Source organism: Macaca fascicularis, chromosome 16 (assembly GCF_037993035.2).
Source record: "Macaca fascicularis isolate 582-1 chromosome 16, T2T-MFA8v1.1".
Lineage (NCBI taxonomy): Eukaryota > Metazoa > Chordata > Mammalia > Primates > Cercopithecidae > Macaca > Macaca fascicularis.
The window spans coordinates 63,397,763-63,419,138 of NC_088390.1; the positions used below are offsets into that span (position 1 = coordinate 63,397,763).

General features: G+C 44.8%; 1 protein-coding gene across 16 annotated transcripts in view; it reads right to left on the reverse strand.

The window, feature by feature from the left end:
* The window catches only part of STAT3 (signal transducer and activator of transcription 3), an 87,559-nt gene that overhangs the window by 35,112 nt on the left and 31,071 nt on the right, over window positions 1-21,376 (reverse strand). For 4 of the 16 annotated variants that reach the window (XM_065531598.2, XM_005584238.5, XM_065531597.2 and 1 more), the window contains exons 2-3: window positions 2,246-2,374; window positions 113-257 (exon numbers count right to left, since the gene is read on the reverse strand). In XM_065531598.2, coding sequence (XP_065387670.1) covers window positions 113-257; window positions 2,246-2,373 — 273 coding nt within the window. In that variant the 5' untranslated portion in view covers window position 2,374. Of the gene's footprint in view, window positions 1-112; window positions 258-2,245; window positions 2,397-21,376 lie in introns of all 16 variants that reach the window. The other 12 variants (XM_005584240.5, XM_005584237.5, XM_005584239.5 and 9 more) reach the window with 3 other exon arrangements.

Genomic DNA, 21,376 nt, shown 5'->3' on the forward strand with positions numbered 1-21,376 from the left:
AGATAAGATTCTCGTTATTTAGCCAAATGAGAAAAGAAATGCTTCCAGGAAAGAACGCTAACACCCGACTCTACGGGTCCTGTTTCTCCTTGTCCTCAGTTTCTCATCATACCTGAAGAAACTGCTTGATTCTTCGTAGATTGTGCTGATAGAGAACATTCGATTCTTGCAGGAAGCGGCTATACTGCTGGTCAATCTCGCCCAGGAGATTATGAAACACCAAAGTGGCATGTGATTCTTTGCTGGCCGCATATGCCCTAGGAAAAGGAAGAATGATAAAGAATGGCTCTGAAGCCGACACATACACACAAACACAGAAATCACCATCAAGAAAGAGGAAAAAGGCGGGGCGCGGTGGCTCAAACCTGTAATCCCAGCACTTTGGGAGGCCGAGACGGGCGGATCACGAGGTCAGGAGATCGAGACCATCCTGGCTAACACGGTGAAACCCCGTCTCTATTAAGAAATACAAAAAAAAACTAGCCGGGCGAGGCGGCGGGCGCCTGTAGTCCCAGCTACTCGGGAGGCTGAGGCTGGAGAATGGCGTGAACCCGGGAGGCGGAGCTTGCAGTGAGCTGAGATCCGGCCACTGCACTCCAGCCTGGGTGACAGAGCGAGACTCCGTCTCAAAAAAAAAAAAAAAAAGAAAGAGGAAAAAAAAAAAATAAAGCAAACCTGACGCTATAACCCATTCATCATTTTAGATTCTTCTTGCTCAGCAATCAAATGCCATCAATTTAATAATTATTAATAATTATTTCAGGCCAGGCACGGTGGCTCACGCCTGTAATCCCAACACTTTGGGAGGCCGAGGGGGGCGGATCACCTGAGGTCAGGAGTTCCAGACCAAACAAGCCAACATGGTGAAACCCTGTCTCTACTAAAAATCAAAAATTAGCTGGGTGTGGTGGTGAGCACCTGTAATCCCAGCTACTTGGGAGGCTGACGCAGGAGAATCGCTTGAACCCGAGACAGAGGTTGCAGTGAGCTGAAATTGCGCCACTGCACTCCTGCCTAGGCTAGAGCCAGACTCTGTTTCAAAAAAAAAAACCAAAAACCCACAACAAAACAAAAAAACAATTATCCCAGATATTATTATCCACTCTCATAATCTGTATTTGTAAAATACTTGAGCAAAGTAGACAGCTATGCTGTTTTGCTTTAAATTCTCAATTAACTCTGGTCAGATTTATTAGTACAAATAAGTAATCCCAGGCTGGGATGGCCTATCTCCAGCATCTGGGAATCACCTCCTGGCCCTTCACCAAATCAGGATATGCATTCTGGAAAAACCAGGTCATATTAACACTGGCCTGAATTAAACCAAAATCAGTAGGTGAGCCTGAGCATATTAAAGTGAAGGAAATAAATAGTTGCTGGACTTCTGTGCCATTATCTCCTCTATGAATGGAATCCATTTCCCTTATCCTGTGATCTAGTTTGGATCTACATCCCTGCCCGAATCTCATACTGAAATGTAACCCCCACTGTTGGAGGTGGGGCCTGGTGGAGGGTGACTGGATCATGGGGGTGGGATTCTCATGAATGGTTTAGCACCATCCCTGTCGATACTGTCCTCGAGACAGTGAGTTCTTGTGCGATCTGATCGTTTAAAAGTGTGTGGCGCCTCCCCCTTGCTCTCTTGCTCTTGCTCTGGCCATGTGACCTGCCTGCTCCCACTCTGCCTTCCGCCATGATTGGAAGCTTGCTGAGGCCTCCCTGGCGGTGGATGCTGCTATGCTTCCTATACAGCCTGCAGAACTATGAGCCAATTAAACCTCTTTTCTTATAAATTACCCAATCTCAGGTATTTCTTTACAGCAAGCTGAGAACAGACTAATACACTCCTGTGGCTCCTTCCTTTAACTAAAGGGGAATTACAAGTATCAACCCAAAGTTCTAGCTATGACAGAACTCACATTCAAAGAAAAAATATGTCTACCACATCGCTGGATTATCAGAATATACAGAGGATCTGCCCAAGTAAATGAGGTCCAAATCAACCTTCAAGACATCTACCACCATACAGGCAGTTTCAATGTGTCAAAGACAGTTGCCCACATGCCCTTCTAATATAAAAAATGCTTTACAAGACCAAAGGGTGCCACTTTATCTCCTGATCTCATTTTCCCCATCACCTGTACCCGTAAATTTTTTAATTAAACAGCAAAGCATGACATTAAGAGTTCATGTCTCTTGACTCAAACTGAAACCTAACAATTTGGAGAGTCTCTTAAGGACTTACCAATCTTGACTCTCAATCCAAGGGGCCAGAAACTGCCGCAACTCCATTGGGAAGCTGTCACTGTAGAGCTGATGGAGCTGCTCCAGGTACCGTGTGTCAAGCTGCTGTAGCTGATTCCATTGGGCCATCCTGCTAAAATCAGGGGTCCCAACTGTAAACCAAAGTGTGCATATGGTCACCACAAGTCCCAGTAGGGGTAAATAATCTAGAAGTAGCCATTGCCCAACACAGGTGTCAGGTCTGTGACTAGGAATAAAGATGTTCTGGGGAGGACCCTGCTTCTTTCTCCCAGTTTATTTTTAAAAAATAGAGATGGGGTCTTCACCATGTTGCCCAGGCTGGCCTTGAACTCCTGGACTCAAGTGATCTCCCACCTTGGCCTCCCAAAGTGCTGAGATTACAGGCATGAGCCAACACACCCAGCCTGTTTCTCCCAGTTTAGAACAATACAAACACATTCACAATCTCCATCTTGGGATAATCACAGCTTTTTTTTTCTCTTATTTTTTAAAGACAGAGTCTTGCTCTGTGGCCCAGGCTAGAGTGCAATGGCATGATCGTGGGCTCAAGAGATCCTCCCACCTCAGCATCCCGAGGAGCTGGGACTATAGGCACATACCACCATGCCACACTCGTTTTTTACAACATGTTTTGTGAGACAAACAAAACATGCCCAGGCTGGTCTTGAACTCCTGGGCTCAAGTCATCCTCCTGCCTCGGCTTCCCAAAGTGCTGGGATTACATATGTGAGCCACCGCATCTGGCCACACATTTCTTTTTTTTTTTGAGACAGAGTCTCGCTCTGTCGCCCAGGTTGGAGTGCGCGTGGCTGGATCTCAGCTCACTGCAAGCTCCGCCTCCCAGGTTCACACCATTCTCCTGCCTCAGCCTCCGGGTAGCTGGGACTACAGTTGCCCACCACCACGCCCGGCTAGTTTTTTGTATATTTTTAGTAGGGGTTTCACCGTGTTAGCCAGGATGGTCTCGATCTCCTGACCTTGTGATCCGCCCGTCTCAGCCTCCCAAAGTGCTGGGATTACAGGCTTGAGCCACTGCGCCCGGCCCACCACACATCTCTTTTACACTGGGATGACAAGTGGCTATTATGCCAGGTTCTATAATCCATTATCTACCAGAGGTGTGTGAAATTTAAAAATTACTAAACTCCCAGATTTCTATTCCCTTATCTATAAAATAGAGATAATATTTCCCACTCCTCAGGGGTATTGAGATATTCCTACAGCATCCAGCTCAGTGCACGGCACACAACAGATGCCCAACAAATGTCAGTTCCTTTCTTTCTACTCCACAGCCCTTTTAGTTATACACAGTAAACCTGTACTGTGGCCAAAATGTAGAAAGTGGATGTTTGGGGTGGGGGGACAGAGAGCTAATTCCAGGACTACAGGTTTAAAAGTATAAATGAGGATCTAGAAAGATCTGCCTGAGATTCTCCTACTCAACAAATAGTAACTATTTAAAAAATTGCTTAGTCTGGGATAACAGAGAAGGAAAGAAAAATGCCAGGCATAAAAATTGTCCCAGGTTCAGGAACACCCCAGTGAAATGCTCTGGTATGAGAAACCCAGCCAGCTAATCACCTATAATCCTCTTTCTGAATAGTATGGGTCATGGAAATATCAATAGAGGCCAAGTCATTTTAAGAAGTTCTAAAATTAGGCCAGGGGCAGTGGCTTAAGCCTGTAATCCCAGCACTTTGGGAGGCCGAGGCAGGCAGATCACCTAAGGTCGGGAGTTCGAGACCAGCCTGACCAACTCGGAGAAACCCTGTCTCTACTAAAAATACAAAATTAGCTGGGCATGGTGGCACATGCCTGTAATCACAGCTACTCCAGAGGCTGAGGCAGGAGAATTGCTTGAACCCGGGAGGCGGAGATTGAGGTGAGCTGAGATCGCACCACTGCATTCCAGCCTAGGCAACAAGAGCAAAACTCTGTCTCAAAAAAAAAGAAAAAAAAAATTGTTCTAAAAATAATTACAAGTCAGAGCCTAAGATGAAGGTATATACAGACCAAGGTCCAATGAGATGGTTCTCTGGGATAGTGAGAACATTTAATGAGAGACTGAACACACGCAAACACACTAGAGTTCTTGACTCTCAGAGAAGGCACGAAGAAGTACCTAGTTAGCACTGGCTCTTTCATAAAAATGACTGAGCAAACTGGCAACAAAACCAACAGGTCTTCTGTTCTCAAGGCAGCAAATGTAATGGAATGAAAGGTGCAATCATGGAACCTCTAACTCCTGCAACCTCTAACTCCTGGGCTCAGGCAATCCTCCTACCTCAGCCTCCCAAGAAGCTGGGAGTCTCGCTACGTTGCCCAGACTGGTCTCGAACTCCTGGGCTTAAGCAATCCTCCTGCCTCGACCTCCCAAAGTGCTGGGATTACAAGCGTGAGCCACCACGCCTGGCTTGGGATCAGGTTTTTGTTTTTTTGTTTTTTTGTTTTTTGAGACAGTGTCTGTCACCCAGGCTGGAGGGCAGTGGGGGCCAGGCTGTAGGGCAGTGGCGGGATCTCGGCTCACTGCAAGCTCCGCCTCCCACGTTCACGCCATTCTCCTGCCTCAGCCTCCTGAGTAGCTGGGACTACAGGCGCCCGCCACCTCGCCCGATTAAGTTTTTGTATTTTTTTTAGTAGAGACGGGGTTTCACCATGTTAGCCTGGATGGTCTTGATCTCCTGACCTCGTGATCTGCCCACCTCAGCCTCCCAAAGTGCTGGGATTACAGGCGTGAGCCACCGGGCCCAGCCTGGGATCAGGTTTTCTAACAGAACCTGAGAGGGCTGAACTTCTCCCTCCCTCTTTGGTGGACAGACTCAAAATACCCCTTTTGCTACTGTGAAGACGGCTGGTGGAGCTCTCAAGCACATATTCAGGGAAGTGCAGGAAGTACCTACCAGCAGTCTTTACACTGAATAATTAATAATCTAAGGCAGCAGCATCCAACAGAAATAGAAGACAAGCCACATATGCATTTTAAATTTTCTGGTAGCCATATTTAAAAAGTTAAAAGAAACAGGTGAAATTAATTTTAATAATGTATTTTATTTCGTTTAATATATCCAAAATGTTATTTCAACATATGATCATACAAAACTTATTATTATTATTATTATTTTTTGGAGACAGGCACTCTGTCACCCAGGCCGGAGTGCAGTGGCTCAATCACAGCTCACTGTAGCCTCAACTTCCCGGCTCAAACGATCCTCCCACTTCAGCGTCTCAAGTAACTGGGACTACAGATGCACACCACATCTGGTTAATTATTTTTGTAGATACGGGGGTCCCATTATGTTGCCTAGGCTGGTCTCGAACTCCTAGACTCATGCATCTCAGCTTCCCAATGTGCTGAGAGTATAGGCTTGAGCCACCGTGTCCAGCCCACAAAAATTATTGAGATACTTTACACTCTTTTTGCTACGAAGTTTTCTAAATCTCCTGTGTACTTTACATGTGCAGCACGGATCCAAGGTATTTTCCCTCCTCATGTATCAAAGGCTTAAATTCCACTGGCGAAAAAACTCAGTAAAGCAAAAAAAAAACAAAAAATAGAATGTCAGAATAAGGTATTTGCCCCAATTAGGCCAATATGCTTCTATAAATTAACTAAATATTCCAACAATGTTACTTTTTTTTTTTTTTTTGAGATGGAGTCTCACTCTGTTGCCTAGGCTGGAGTGCAGTGGTGCAATCTCAACTCACTGCAACCCCCATCTCCCTAGTTCAAGCAATTGTCCTGCCTCAGCCTCCCAAGTAGCTGGGATTATAGGCATGCACCACCACACCCTGCTAATTTTTTTAATATTTTTAGTAGAGACAGGGTTTCACCATGTTGCCTAGGCTGGTCTCGAATTGATAAGAGTTCAGAACTCTTATCAGTTCAAGACCAGTCTGGCCAAAACAGTGAGACCCTGCTTATAATTAATTAATTTTAAAATGTAGGCCGGGCAAGGTGGCTCACACCTGTAATCCCAGAACTTTGGGAGGCTGAGGTGGGTAGATCACGAGGTCAGGAGTTCGAGACCAGCCTGGCCAACATAGTGAAACCCCATCTCTACTAAAAATATAAAAATTAGCCGGGCATTGTGGTGGCCGCCTGTAATCCCAGCTGCTCAGAAGGCTGAGGCAGGAGAATCACTTGAACCTGGGAGGTGGAGGTTGTAGTGAGCCAAGATTGTACCACTGCACTCTAGCCCAGGCAACAGAGCGACACTCCATCTCAAAAAATAATAATAATTTTAAAAGCAATATTACTTGCCATCTTCCACCCTAAGATTCACCTGCCACAGGACAAATGCTACCTGGGCAGTGGTACAGGTACACTAAGCACTAGCTGGAGTAAAAGCAGTGGCTGACGTGCACGCTATATGCTGAAGCATTGTAACCGTGGCATGTATTGATTGCCCTCTGTAAAAAAATCAAAGGCCATTAGATCTCTCTTACAATATTTGCATTAGGGCCAAGTTAAAATCTGCCTCACATGGAGGTTGCAGTGAGCCAAGACTGCGCCTCTGCACTCCAGCCCGGGTGACAGAGCGAGACTTTGTCTCAAAAAAAAAAAATCTGCCTCATAGACTAAAAGCATCATGAACTGACTTATGCTATGCAAGAACTGATGTGCATACAAAGAAATCTGCATAATACGCCAATTTATGAAGATTCTATTGCATACAAATTTACTGAAACCTGAAACTCTAAACCTACAGAGTCCAGTATGGAGTCACTAGCCACATGTAGTTACTGAGCACTTGAAATGTGGCTGCTTCAAACTGAAATATGCTATCAATATAAAATACACACTGGATTCTGAGGATGTACTGAAAAACAAAAGAATGTAAAGTATCTTGTTCGTGTTGAAATGATAATATTTTAGATATACTGCGTTAAATAAAATATATTATTAAAATTAACTTCACTGATTTCTTTTTATTTCTTTTAATGTGGCTACTAGAAAACTTAACATTAGGCCGGGCGCGGTGGCTCAAGCCTGTAATCCCAGCACTTTGGGAGGTGGAGATGGGTGGATCACGAGGTCAGGAGATCGAGACCATCCTGGCTAACACGGTGAAACCCCGTCTCTACTAAGAAATACAAAAAACTAGCCGGGCGCGGTGGCGGCGCCTGTAGTCCCAGCTACTCGGGAGGCTGAGGCAGGAGAATGGCGGGAACCCGGGAGGCGGAGCTTGCAGTGAGCTGAGATCTGGCCACTGCACTCCAGCCTGGGCCACAGAGCGAGACTCCGTCTCAAAAAAAAAAAAGAAAACTTAACATTGGCAGGGAGTGGTGGTTCATGCCTGTAATCCCAGCACTTAGGGAGGCCAAGGCATGTGGCTCACCCGAGGTCATGAGTTTGAGACCAGACTGGCCAACATGGCAAAGCTCCATCTCTACTAAAAATACAAAAATTAGCTGGGTATGGTGGCGCATGCCTGTAGTCCCAGCTACTTGGGAGGCTGAGGCAGGAGAATTACTTGAATCCGGGAGGCAGAGGTTGCAATGGGCCGAAATCGTGCCACTGCACTCCAGCCTGGGCAACAGAGTGAGACTCCAAAAGACAAAAAACAAAAAACAAAAAAAAAGAAAGAAAAGAAAACTTAACATTACATATGTGACTTGGATCTTATTTTTATTGAACACTGCTACCCTAGACAATGTAGCCAAAAAGGGGTGGTTCTCCTAAAAAAAAAAAAAAAAAAAAAAAAAAAAAAGATTTAAAAAAAGAACCATCTGCTTTTTGTAATAAACTCCAGTGTTTAGGCCGGGCGCGGTGGCTCAAGCCTGTAATCCCAGCACTTTGGGAGGCCGAGACAGGTGGATCACGAGGTCAGGAGATCGAGACCATCCTGGCTAACACGGTGAAACCCCGTCTCTACTAAAAAAATACAAAAAACTAGCCGGGCGAGGTGGCAGGCGCCTATAGTCCCAGCTACTCGGGAGGCTGAGGCCGGAGAATGGCGTGAACCCGGGAGGCGGAGCTTGCAGTGAGCTGAGATCTGGCCACTGTACTCCAGCCTGGGCGACAGAGCGAGACTCTGTCTCAAAAAAAAAAAAAATAAACTCCAGTGTTTAAAATTAATTTTAAAAACAGACTTTATTTTTTGAGACAGGGTCTCTCTCTGTTACCCAGGTTAGAGTGCAGTGGCAAATACAGATCACTGTAACCTCCAACTCCTGGGCTCAAGCAATCCTCCTAACTCAGGGACCTGAGTAGCCAGGACTAGGGGCACAAGCCGCAGTGTTCAGCAAATTTTTTGTAGTTTTTGTAAAGACAAGGTCTCACTTTGTTGCCCAGACGGATCCTGAACTCCTGACCTCAAGCGATCCTCCCACCTCAGCCTCCCAAAGTGCTGGGACTGCAGGCATGAGGCATCATGTCCAGCCAAAAATAGATTATTTAATTATTTGTCTTGGATACAAATGCAGAGGCATCACAGTCTACTCCCTAAAGATCCAAGTTAAACCATAACACAGCATTCCACTATACCTGCTCCCTCACAGATTAACACTGGGGTCAGGCATGAATATTTGCATTTTCAAACTAACATATCCCAAAAACGTGTAAGTTACTGAAAATTATCTGATTCATTTCCAGTACATAACTAAGGATTTTTTGGTTGTTGCTGTTCTTATTTTTAGCTGGGGACAGAGGAGGGCTAGTAAGTAGTACAATAATTGTTATTTCTTTCTTTTTTTTTTTTTGAGACGGAGTGTCGCTCAGTCGCCCAGGCTGGAGTGCAGTGGTGCGATCTCGGCTCACTGTAAGCTCCGCCTCCCGGGTTCATGCCATTCTCTTGCCTCAGCCTCCCAAGTAGCTGGGACTACAGGCGCCCGCCGCCACACCCGACTAATATTTTTTTTGTATTTTTAGTAGAGACGGGGTTTCACCGTGTTAGCCAGGATGGTCTCAATCTCCTGACCTCGTGATCCACCCGCCTCGGCCTCCCAAAGTACTGGGATTACAGGCGTGAGCCACTGCGCCGGGCTTTTTTTTTTTTTTTTTTTTCCTTGAGATGAAGTCTCATACTGTCGCCTGGGCTGGAGTGCAGTGGCACTATCTCGGCTCACTGCAGCCCCCACCTCCCAGGTTCAAGCGATTCTCCTGCCTCAGCCTCCCGAGTAGCTGGGACTACAGACATGCACCACCACACTCAGCTAATTGTTGTATTTTTGGCAGAGATGGGGTTTCACTATGTTGGCCAGGATGGTCTCGAACTCCTGACCTTGTGATCTGCCCGCATTGGCCTCCCAAACTGCTGGGATTACAAACCTAAGCCATCGCCCCGGGCCTGTTATTTCTTAAAACAGAAACCAGCTAGTAGTTTTTTCCATAAAATTAAAGCACCAGGCTGGGCACGGTGGCTAACACCTATAATCCGAGCACTTTGGGAGGCCGAGGTGGGCAGATCACAAGGTCAGGAGTTTGAGACCAGCCTGGCCAATATAGTGAAACCCCGTCTCTACTAAAAATTCAAAAATCAGCCGGGTGTGGTGGTGGGCGCCTGTAGTCTCAGCTACTCAGGAGGCTGAGGCAGGAGAATCGTTTGAACCTGGGAGGCAGAAGTTGCAGTAAGCTGAGATCGTGCCATTGCACTCCAGCCTGGGCAAAAGAGAGAGACTCTGTCTCAAAAAAAAAAAAAAAAAAAAAAGAATGACTGATTTTATGTTTTACTTCTTAGTCTAATCACCGTAGGTAATACTTTAATAGCTATTCCACATGGGGAAAAAAAAAGTATAACTTAAAGCCAAAGACCAGGTAGTATTTTCAAGGAGAGAATATGCAAATACTTCCACAGTCTTCTCCTTATAGGCTGCTTAGCTACAAACCATATTTAATTAACAGCAGTCACAGGAGACGACCAGCCAAAGTGTCTAGGAAAATTACTGCCAACCAGCTTTACTGTAACTGTTTTACTGGAAAAGACCTCAAAGAGCCCATGTTATTTCACAATTTCAATTTTGGTTTTTCAAATTACAAGTTAATCTAAAGCACTCCACTAAGTTCTAACTACATTACTTCATATCTATGGAATAATTCTAAGCCTGTGGGTTTTAAAAAACATTTTATTAGAAGGTCTAGAATTGGGCAACATTTCATTCAATGCCATAGAATAAATGTTCTCCCCAAGCCTGTGATTTAATAACTACTTCACTGAGACCCAGAACACACAAAAGATATTTGAGTAACAACTTGAGTGCTAAGTACCATTCTGGGTAGGAAGACATAGGGGAGAAGACAATTCATTACTCCATATAGGCTGCCTTAGGACATTATATGGGACTCAATTCAAAGCATTTACTCGGGTTAAGTCAGCAGATAGTAGATGTTACTGTACAAAGTCAAGGTGGGTGTAATCCTGTTTTCTATAACTGAAAAGAAAAAAATGAAACAGCAAGTCATCAAACTTTTTGGACTTTTCAAAACAGGAATTTCTCAGCCCCTTGGGGATAACCTACCAACAGCAAGTCATAAAACAAACAACTATTGTCTAATGGGGAACTTATTACTGTAAAGATGACTGAAAAAATCTGTCCAAAGTTACAGTTCTCATTTATATACCTGAATCTAATGAAACCAAAAGATATATTGAGAAACGCAGTCAAGACCACTTACAAAAGGGATTTACTACACAGCTTCATAAAACTTTTTAAAATTAAGACTTGTACTTCACATCCATGCACTAGCGAATTTACAACTAGGGTGAGGGAAGGTGGAAAGAGAGATGAAAATCAGGCTCATACAATAATCCAGAACAGAAAGTGATCTAAAGATAATTTCTGTTCCACTTTGCAATGTGTCACAAGATTTTCCTCTGGGTACCACCTATACTTTTATTATAAAGACATGCATTTTAAATAAGAGTATACCTGTGTTTTCTCTGCTGCCTACACTAACCTCTTCTTTGCTACCAGGAAAGGCCCAGTGATCAAGGCAACCAAAGTATAAAGTAATACAGAAGATTTCTTGCACTGAATTCTATAGGAACCAGTCCTTTTAAGAGGTATGTTTGAAAGATTATAAAATAATGTTCACTGTGGAAAATTTAGAAAAATATAAAAAAGAAAATAAAAGATAAAAACATCCATACCCCACTGTCCCACTATCCAGAATAAAAACTGACATGTTGCCAGGTGTGGTGGCCTGTGATCCCAGCACTTTGGGAGGCTGACGGGGGAGGATCACTTGAGGCCAAGAAGTCAAGGCTGCAGTGAGCTGTGATTGCACCACTGTACTCCAGCCTGGGTGACAGAGCGAGACCCTGTCTCCGAAAAAAAAAAAAAAGAAAAAAAAATTGACATGTTTATGTAATTCCTTTGAATCTATTTCAGAATATGTGTGTGTGTATTTTTTTTACATTGGAGTAATAGCATTAATACAGCTTCGTATTCTTCTAAAGTTTATTGTGTAGTAAACATTTTTCTATGAAAAGAGTATTGTGTGTGTTTGTTCAAATAGAGAGGAGGTCTCGTTATGTTGCCCAAGCTGGTCTCAAACTCCTGGTCTCAAGTGAACCTTCTGTTATGGCCTCCCAAAGTGCTGGGATTACAGGTGTGAGCCACGGTACCTGGCCTGAAAAGAGATATTTTGTTGTTGTTGTTGTTGTTTGAGACAGAATCTCACTCTGTTGCCCAGGCTAGAGTGCAGTGGCATGATCTCAGCTCACTGCAACCTCCATCTCCTAAGTTCAAGTGATTCTCATGCCTCAGCCTCTGGAGTAGCTGGGATTACAGGTGTGCGCCACCATACCCGGCTAATTTTTGTATTTTTAGTGGAGACGGGGCTTCACCATGTTGGCCAGGCTGGTCTCAAACTCCTGACCTCAGGTGATCTGCCTGCCTCAGCCTCCCAAAGTGCTGGGATTACAGGTTTGAGCCACTGCGCCTGGCCTGAAAATAAATTTTTATTTAAAGTACACAAAAGAACTATTTTGTTTCTGCTGGTGTTTTCAATACAATCCTGCTAATCCCACTGAGGGCCACATAATTTATTTAGATTTGCAAACCCCAATTTATTTGTTCTCACCATACCATGTTCTAAAAATAATCTGAAGTATCTGCAAGTAGAATTGGAAGGAAAAAAATGAGAAAAGTAAGAGAAAGCAATTCATGCTAGAGAAAAAACATTCAATCTTCATAAAATTTTCACCACAGGATAAACAGCATAATGGATGACAGAGAATCCACATTTAAGTATTGTAGGCCAGGTGCGGTGGCTCACGCTTGTAATCCTTGGGAGGCCGAGGATGGTAGGTCACCTGAGGTCAGGAGTTCGAGACCAACCAGGCCAACATGGCAAAAGCCTGTCTCTACTAAAAATATAAAAATTAGCTGGACATGGTAATATACACCTGTAATCCCAGCTACTTGAGAGGCTGAGGCAGGAGAATCAGTTGACCCCACGAGGCAGAGGTTGCAGTGAGCCGAGATGGTGCTACTGCACTCTAGCCTGGGCGACAAGAGGGAAACTCCATCTCAAAAAATAAATAAATTAAATAAATAAATACTGTAGCTTTAAACTATTAAGAGTCATTCATAATTTAACCATTCATAATTACTCTGGACATTAAGAATGGAATTTCAAGTTTAAAAGATAACTCAGGGCCGGGCGCGGTGGCTCAAGCCTGTAATCCCAGCACTTTGGGAGGCCGAGACGGGCGGATCACGAGGTCAGGAGATCGAGACCATCCTGGCTAACACGGTGAAACCCCATCTCTACTAAAAAATACAAAAAAACTAGCCGGGCGAAGTGGCGGGCGTCTGTGGTCCCAGCTACTCGGGAGGCTGAGGCAGGAGAATGACGTAAACCCGGGAGGCGGAGCTTGCAGTGAGCTGAGATCCGACCACTGCACTCCAGCCTGGGCGACAGAGCCAGACTCAGTCTCAAAAAAAAAAAAAAAAAAAAAAGATAACTCAAAATAAGTACACTTATACAGTAAGCACATAACTTCATGGTTTTTTTTTTTTTTTTTTTTTTTTTTTGAGACTGAGTCTGGCTCTGTCGCCCAGGCTGGAGTGCAGTGGCCGGATCTCAGCTCACTGCAAGCTCCGCCTCCCGGGTTTACGTCATTCTCCTGCCTCAGCCTCCCGAGTAGCTGGGACCACAGACGCCCGCCACCTCGCCCGGCTAGTTTTTTTGTATTTTTTAGTAGAGATGGGGTTTCACCGTGTTAGCCAGGATGGTCTCGATCTCCTGACCTCGTGATCCACCCGTCTCGGCCTCCCAAAGTGCTGGGATTACAGGCTTGAGCCACCGCGCCCGGCCAACTTCATAGTTTTAAGTCCAAATAGTACCTTTATAAGATTTAAGACTAGATACTTGCAATAAAAAGTCTATATATAAATCTAGTTTTGATTTCCTAAAGAGACAAAATATTAACACTTGAGTGCCCAATCTGAAACAAATTACTATAATTACTGTAATGTTCAATTACACATAACAGGATTTGCTTTAAAGTTAAAAACCAATGAAGATCAAGCTTGTAAAAATGAACACCAAGCTATAAGAAAACTTGAATTATAGTTCCCTACTAATATGATAAAATTTGAATACATGAAAAAAGTAAAGTCCAGGCATGGTGGCTCATGCCTATAATCCTAGCACTTTGAGAGGCCAAGGTGGAAAAGGGATCACTTGAGCTCAGGAGTTCAAGACCAGCCTGGGCAACACAGTGAGACCTTGCCTCTACAAAAAGTTTTTTAAAAATTAGCCTGGCGCTGGGCACAGTGTCTCAGGCTTGTAATCCTAGCACTTTGGGAGGCCAAGGCGGGCGGATCATGAGGTCAGGAGATCGAGACCATCCTGGCTAACACGGTGAAACCCCGTCTCTACTAAAAATAAAAATTTTAAAAAATCAGCCAGCTGTGGTGGCATGCGCCTGTAGTCCCAGCAACTCGGGAGGGCAAGACAGGAGAATCACTTGAACCCGGGAGGCAGAGGTTGCAGTGAGCCGAGATCGTGCCATTGCACTCCAGCTTGGGCAACAGAGTGAGACTCAGTCTCAAAATAAATTAATTAATTAATTTAATTTAATTTAATTAAAATTAAAATAAAAAATTAGCCTGGCATGGTGGCCCATGCCTGCAGTCCCAGCAGTCCCATGGAGGCTGAGGCGGGAGGATCACTTGAGCCCAGCAGATTGAGGCTGCAGTGAGCTGTGATCATACCACTGCACTCCAGCCTGGGTGACAGAACTAAACCCCATCTCTAAAGAAGGAGCAAGAGCTTAACAAATCTAATTCCCTCTAAATTGAAAGTAAAAAACATGATTTGTCAATTACTAAGTGCACAGTTGATTGTTAAAGCTGCCTAAGAACAGGTCTGAGCTCTACAAAAACAAAAACTAAAACTAAAAAACCCATAAAACAGACCAAATTTGTGCATCAGATGACCTCCCCACTTGGGAACACTTCCACTTCCCCAACCAGACACACTCCTCTGTATCAGTGTGATATAAGGGAAAGGACACTGGAGACAGGGGGCTGGATGGGCCTGGGTGCAAAACCCTGCCTGCCATTTATCAGCTATTTGTCTTTGGGAATGGTATTTGACTACCAAATGGGATTTCTCTTCAGTAAAAAGGGAACTCTCCCTCCTTTGAAGAACCGTTTGTAAAGTTAAAATCAATAATGGCTGTACAGCATCCCTCCGTGCTGGTGCTGGTGCTGGTGCTGGTGCTGCTGGTGCTGCTGGTGCCAGATCCTCAGAGCTGCAGTTATTGTTCCTTTCCCCCAGGGTCTCCCTTTCATGGACACTTCTTTTCTTTTCTTTTTTTTTTTTTTTTGAGATGGAGTCTTGCTCTGTTGCCCAGGCTGGAATGCAGTGGCATGATCTCAGCTCACTGCAAGCTCTGCCTCCCGGGTTCACGCCATTCTCCTGCCTCAGCCTCCCGAGTAGCTGGGACTACAGGCGCCTGCTACCACGTCCGGCTAATTTTTTTTTGTATTTTTAGTAGAGACGGAGTTTCACCGTGTTAGCCAGGATGGTCTCGATCTCCTGACCTCGTGATCTGTCTGCCTCGGCCTCCCAAAGTGCTGGGATTACAGGCGTGAGCCATCGCACTGGCCAGACATTTCTTATCTTAACCCATTTCCTCAATGCCCTGGAAAGCAGGTTAATCCATCCAATTCACTAGGGGTTAAGTGTGATAATCACCAATCAGCTTTCCCTGCTAAGTAAAATACATGCATTTCAATGCACACTCTTATCATATCTGGAGGGAAGGAGTTAGTGATCCTGTGGTTTGGCATGTTAATTTAAGGAGAGAAGGGAGGTCAGGAGAGCTGGGTGGTGACCTGATCAAATATCTCCATGCATATTTCACCTAGGATGGCTCTAGGTCCTAAGAGAGTAAAAGGTGAAAACACTAAGTGATATTCAAAACAAAAGAAAAAGATGAAAAATAAGAACCTTGGTTAAAGAAATAAGTAATGATTATAGCTAAAATTTATATAGCACTTTTTACCAGAGGCCAGGTGCTGTTTTAAACACTTGACATATTTATTTGCTCATTTCATACTTGTAACAACCCTCTCAGACAGATACTATTTTTATCCCACTTTACAGAGGAGAAACTGAGGCACAGAATTTTAAGTGATTTATCCAAAGTCACAACACAGGTAGTGGTAGTAAAGGCATGGAGCTAGAATCCTAACGCAGTCTGTTTTCAGAATGTCTGTTCTTCACCACTACAGGAGTCTTGTTTTTTCTTTTTTTTAAATTACAGATGGCATCTTGCCATCTTGCCCAGGCTGGTCTCGAACTCCTAGTCTCAAGCGATCCTCCAGCCTCAGCCTCCCGACCTCAGGTGATCTGCCTGCCTCAGCCTCCCAAAGTGCTGGGATTATAGATGTGAGCCACCATATCCAGCTACTACAGAAGTATTAGAAAGTGGGAATTTTGGCCAGGCGCAGTGGCTCACGCCTGTAATCCCAGCACTTTAGGAGGCTGAGGCAGGCAGATCACCTGAGGTCGGGAGTTTGAGACCAGCCTGGCCAACATGGAGAAACCCTATCTCTACTAAAAATACAAAATTAGCCGGCCATGGTGGCACATGCATGTAATCCCAGCTACTCAGGAGGCTAAGGCAGGAGAATTGCTTGACCCTGGGAGGCAGAGGTTGCAGTGAGCCAAGATTGCATCACTGCATTCTAGCCTAGGCAATAAGAGCGAAACTCTGTCTCAAAAAAAATTTAAAAAAAAAAAGGGAACATTAGTTGATTTTTAAGTAACCCACAAACCAAACACTGTAACTAGCCAATGTGATCTTATGGTATTTTAATAGACATACTAGTACTTGGATTTTGAAGGATCTAGTAGTCTAGCTATAACAGACCCACATCTGGATGCTATTCTAATTCCGTGTATCAAAATTGAAATGGAACACTAAAAAAACCAAACACATCCAGGGAGGAGCAACCAGGGTGTGAGGAGTTGAAGACCTTGAACATTTTGCCCAGCAAGAAGATGCAGGCAGCAGGAGTGAGGTTAGGAGAGAAAAACATGAATTACAGAAGAGTGGCCCCTCAAATACCTGGAAATCTGTACAAGAAAGGATAAATCACTCTAGGACTAGAACCTGTCTCCTCATAATATCTTCTTCCAAATTCTTCCCCGTGAAGTAATTGCTTCTGTCTACAGAGGTCTCCATGCTGGCTGATACTAAAAAATATATACAGCAAGAAAGATGCTTGGGAACCAAACCAGTGCCAAATTGGAACCTCTGAGAGTGGGACCAGGTTTCAAATTTTAAAAGCTACTGCTGGGCACGGTGGCTCACGCCTGTAATCCCAGCACTCCTAGACCTAGGCAGGTGGATCACCTGAGGTCAGGAGTTCAAGACTAGCCTGGCCAACATGGTGAAACCCCATCTCTACTAAAAAAATATTTAAAAATTAGCTGAGCATGGTGGTGGATGCCTGTAATTCCAGCTACTTGGAAGGCTGAGGCAGGAGAATCTCGTGAACCCGGGAGGTGGAGGTTACAGTGAGCTGAGATTGCGCCATTGCACTCCAGCCTGGGCAACAAGAGCAAAACTCTTGTCAAAAGAAAAAAAAAAAAAACTCCTCAGATGATGCTAATATGAGGCCAAGGAATAATAATACATTTATTCATGATCATAAATAAATATAACAAGAACCTCGAAATCAGAGCAGAGATCAGGGCTCAACTCTGAATACACCTTAGAATCACCTGAGGAGCTCTGCAAAGCCAGATGCCAGTTTTAGCCCAGAACTAGCAAATAATAATCTCCAGGGTTCTAATGAAGCGGTACACTGTAGAACAAGGAGACCACAGCAGGAGAGGAGGCTGGAGAAGGCTCTCCTGTCAAGATATCTGAACTTTCTTCCAAGGGCAATGGGGTAAGTCTTTGAAATGCTTTAAACAGTGATAGTTTGATTTCCATTTCAAAAAGATCCCTCAGGCTGCGATAATCCTGGTGGGAGGTGATGGCCGCCCAACTTAGGTAGCAGCATTAGAAGTGTTTTGAGGCAGACATCCATATTCTGTGACATTAAAGAGCTAGGGGCCGGGCGCGGTGGCTCAAGCCTGTAATCCCAGCACTTTGGGAGGCCGAGGCGGGCGGATCACAAGGTCAGGAGATCAAGACCACGGTGAAACCCCGTCTCTACTAAAAATACAAAAAATTAGCCGGGCGCGGTTGTGGGCGCCTGTAGTCCCAGCTACTCGGGAGGCTGAGGCAGGAGAATGGCGTGAACCCGGGAGGCGGAGCTTGCAGTGAGCCGAGATCGCGCCACTGCACTCCAGCCTGGGAGACAGAGCGAGACTCCGTCTCAAAAAAAAAAAAAAAAAAAAAAAAAAAAACTCCTCAGATGATGCTAATATGAGGCCAAGGAATAATAATACATTTATTCATGATCATAAATAAATATAACAAGAACCTCGAAATCAGAGCAGAGATCAGGGCTCAACTCTGAATACACCTTAGAATCACCTGAGGAGCTCTGCAAAGCCAGATGCCAGTTTTAGCCCAGAACTAGCAAATAATAATCTCCAGGGTTCTAATGAAGCGGTACACTGTAGAACAAGGAGACCACAGCAGGAGAGGAGGCTGGAGAAGGCTCTCCTGTCAAGATATCTGAACTTTCTTCCAAGGGCAATGGGGTAAGTCTTTGAAATGCTTTAAACAGTGATAGTTTGATTTCCATTTCAAAAAGATCCCTCAGGCTGCGATAATCCTGGTGGGAGGTGATGGCCGCCCAATTTAGGTAGCAGCATTAGAAGTGTTTTGAGGCAGACATCCATATTCTGTGACATTAAAGAGCTAGGGGCCGGGCGCGGTGGCTCAAGCCTGTAATCCCAGCACTTTGGGAGGCCGAGACGGGCGGATCACAAGGTCAGGAGATCGAGACCATCCTGGCTAACACAGTGAAACCCCGTCTCTACTAAAAAAAATACAAAAAAACTAGCCAGGCGTGGTGGCGGGCGCCTGTAGTCCCAGCTACTCGGGAGGCTGAGGCAGGAGAATGGTGTAAACCTGGGAGGCGGAGCTTGCAGTGAGCTGAGATCCGGCCACTGCACTCCAGCCTGGACGACAGAGCGAGACTCCGTCTCAAAAAAAAAAAAAAAGAGCTACATGTGACGGGACTGGGTGACTGATTGAAGGGCAAAGGTGACTCAGAGAAAGGGAGGAGTAAGTGACAACCTCCCAGGTTCCTGTGGCATTTGGCATTCAAATGGAGGTCACATGCTCAGCATGGTAAATTTCATGGCAGGAGTGCCAACACTGAGAGGGCAATCGGGCCACATGGTCTCTAAAAACTGTTTGGTCTATAAATTACTATCAGGCTCGATTCCCTCAAGACATTACAGCTGCAGCAACCCAAGAATAAGTGCTGTAGTAAAATAAAGTAGATATTTAACCAAGAAGGGTTCAGGGTTTGTCCTCCAGCTGACTGGTAAAACCTGCCATCCCCTCAGGAAAAGAGGCAGAAGCAAGAGAAAAATCAGGCAGAAACATCAGAGCCAAAATGCATAGGGGGCCACAGCACAGCAAGAGCTGTTAACTGTCTCCCAACGTCTGTGTGCTTCCCTCCAGGCCATTTTCCATACTGTGTAGAATGACCTTTTCAAGACACAAACTTGATCTTGCCACTCCCCTACTTAAAACTCCCCTGATGACTACTCTGTTCTTAGGCTAAAAAACAGGATTTGTTCTCTTAAGGCAGAATAGCATGGATTTGAATTCTGGTTCCACCACTTAGATCACTTAGCGTGTAGCTAGTGCCAGTTATTTTATCCTCTTTGTGCCTTAATTTCCTCATCTGTAGAAAGGAGAGAAAACAGTGCTTACCTCACAGGGTTGCTGCACAAATTCATCGAGCTAATGTACACATAGCACTTAGGAGCCCACTAGCATGCAGCATGTGAGTGTTTGTACTCATTACTAGCATGACCGATGTCCTGGCTGGCTCTGCCCCTCTTGTATGGCTGGTACCAGCTGGTGGCTAAGTTCCTGGCACTCTGCTTCTTCTTCAGGTCCTCAAAAACACCAAGCTCCTGCCTGCCACTGGCCCTCACAAACGCCTTCCTTCTATCACCATCACCATGACTTGCACCCAAGTATTGTGACTCCTTAACTTGGACTCCTAACCACTATGCTGGACTGAAAGCCCCATGAAGACAAGAAGAGTCTTGGCTTTTGCTCACTGGTGTGTCCTATCCCGAACCCTGGCATCCAGCATAGTGTCTGGCTCATAATACATGCTGAAAAAATAGGTATTGAATGAATGAACCACTGGAGTGAATTACAACTAAACTGTGTAGCCAGGTTCTCCCAAGTGAAGACACTGCACCCAGTTAGGAAATATTCTGAGCAATAGGCCAACTCTTTCAGTTTTGCTGTTTGAAAAATTCAAGAATGATCAAGAATCACTGATTCAAGAATAATCCTTCAGTGACTTTTCAATAAGAGTAAAATCACAGCACTCCCCAGCTCAAAAACACACACTAACATCTCATTGTCCAATGCAAAATCTTTACCCTTGTCTCAGGCTCTCTAACTACTCAGCCAACTTTAGCCCCTTCCAGTTCCTCTCTCCAGCCTACAGATGACTTTCTTCTTTTGAAACAGGGTCTTGCTCTGTTACCCAGGCTGCAGTGCAATAGTACGATCACAGCTCACTGCAGCCTCAACCTCCTGGGCTCAAGCAATCCTCCCATCTCAGCCTCCTGAGTAACTGGGACTACAGGCACATGCCACCATGTCTGAATAATTTTCTTTTTTTTTTCTCTTTTTTTTTTTTTGGTAGAGACTCAGTGTCACCATGTTGCCCAGGATGGTCTCGAACTCCCGGGCTCAAGTTGTCCTCCTACCTCAGCCTCCCAAAGTGCTGGGATTATAGGCATGAGCCATGGTACCCAGCCTCCAGGTGACTTTCATAAGTGCTGTCTTCCTTCAAGTCAACTTATCTCCTCCTTGCCCACCACCCACAGACTTTGTTCCTTTTTCATGTTTGTTCTTGCCTAAAATGCTTTTTCCTCTGGGTGGCATTATCCGTCCCTTTCCTGTGTCTGTTAGACAGGCTCTCCCTAACTCCACCCCTAGTCCCATGACTGCTTTCACTCTGAATGCCCACAGTACATATACATATGCATCTGAGGCTCTTTCCTATCGGCTTTGATTCTACCTCCTTCATTTGAGGAGCAGCTCTCTGCTGGCAACCACGTACCACCCTGATTTAGAACTTCCCACAGGCTAACTTAAGACACCGAATAAACACACACATAAACACCACCTCTCATTACAGAAATCTCTACTGAACAGATGATGGCCACGCTGCTGAAAAGCATGGCATCAACATGACAAATGCATCCTGAACGATCAGCTCTAGCCTATAGGTTTGGTTGTCTTGAATTTCAAGTTTGGAGAGAAGCAAAGTATTTTTCTAATAAATTGTGAATGCTGAGGAATTCACCTTCATAGGAGTCAAACAGGCTGCCAAACTTTTCAAAAAAGAAACAGTGGTAGGTTGAGCAAGCACATTGTCATGTCAGATTTTCCAGGCTCGAGGGCCACTGAAGGGAGAAGGGCAAGTAGCTGGAAAAAACCTGTGGGTACTGTTATCTTTGGCCAAAGCCCAAATAGAAGAA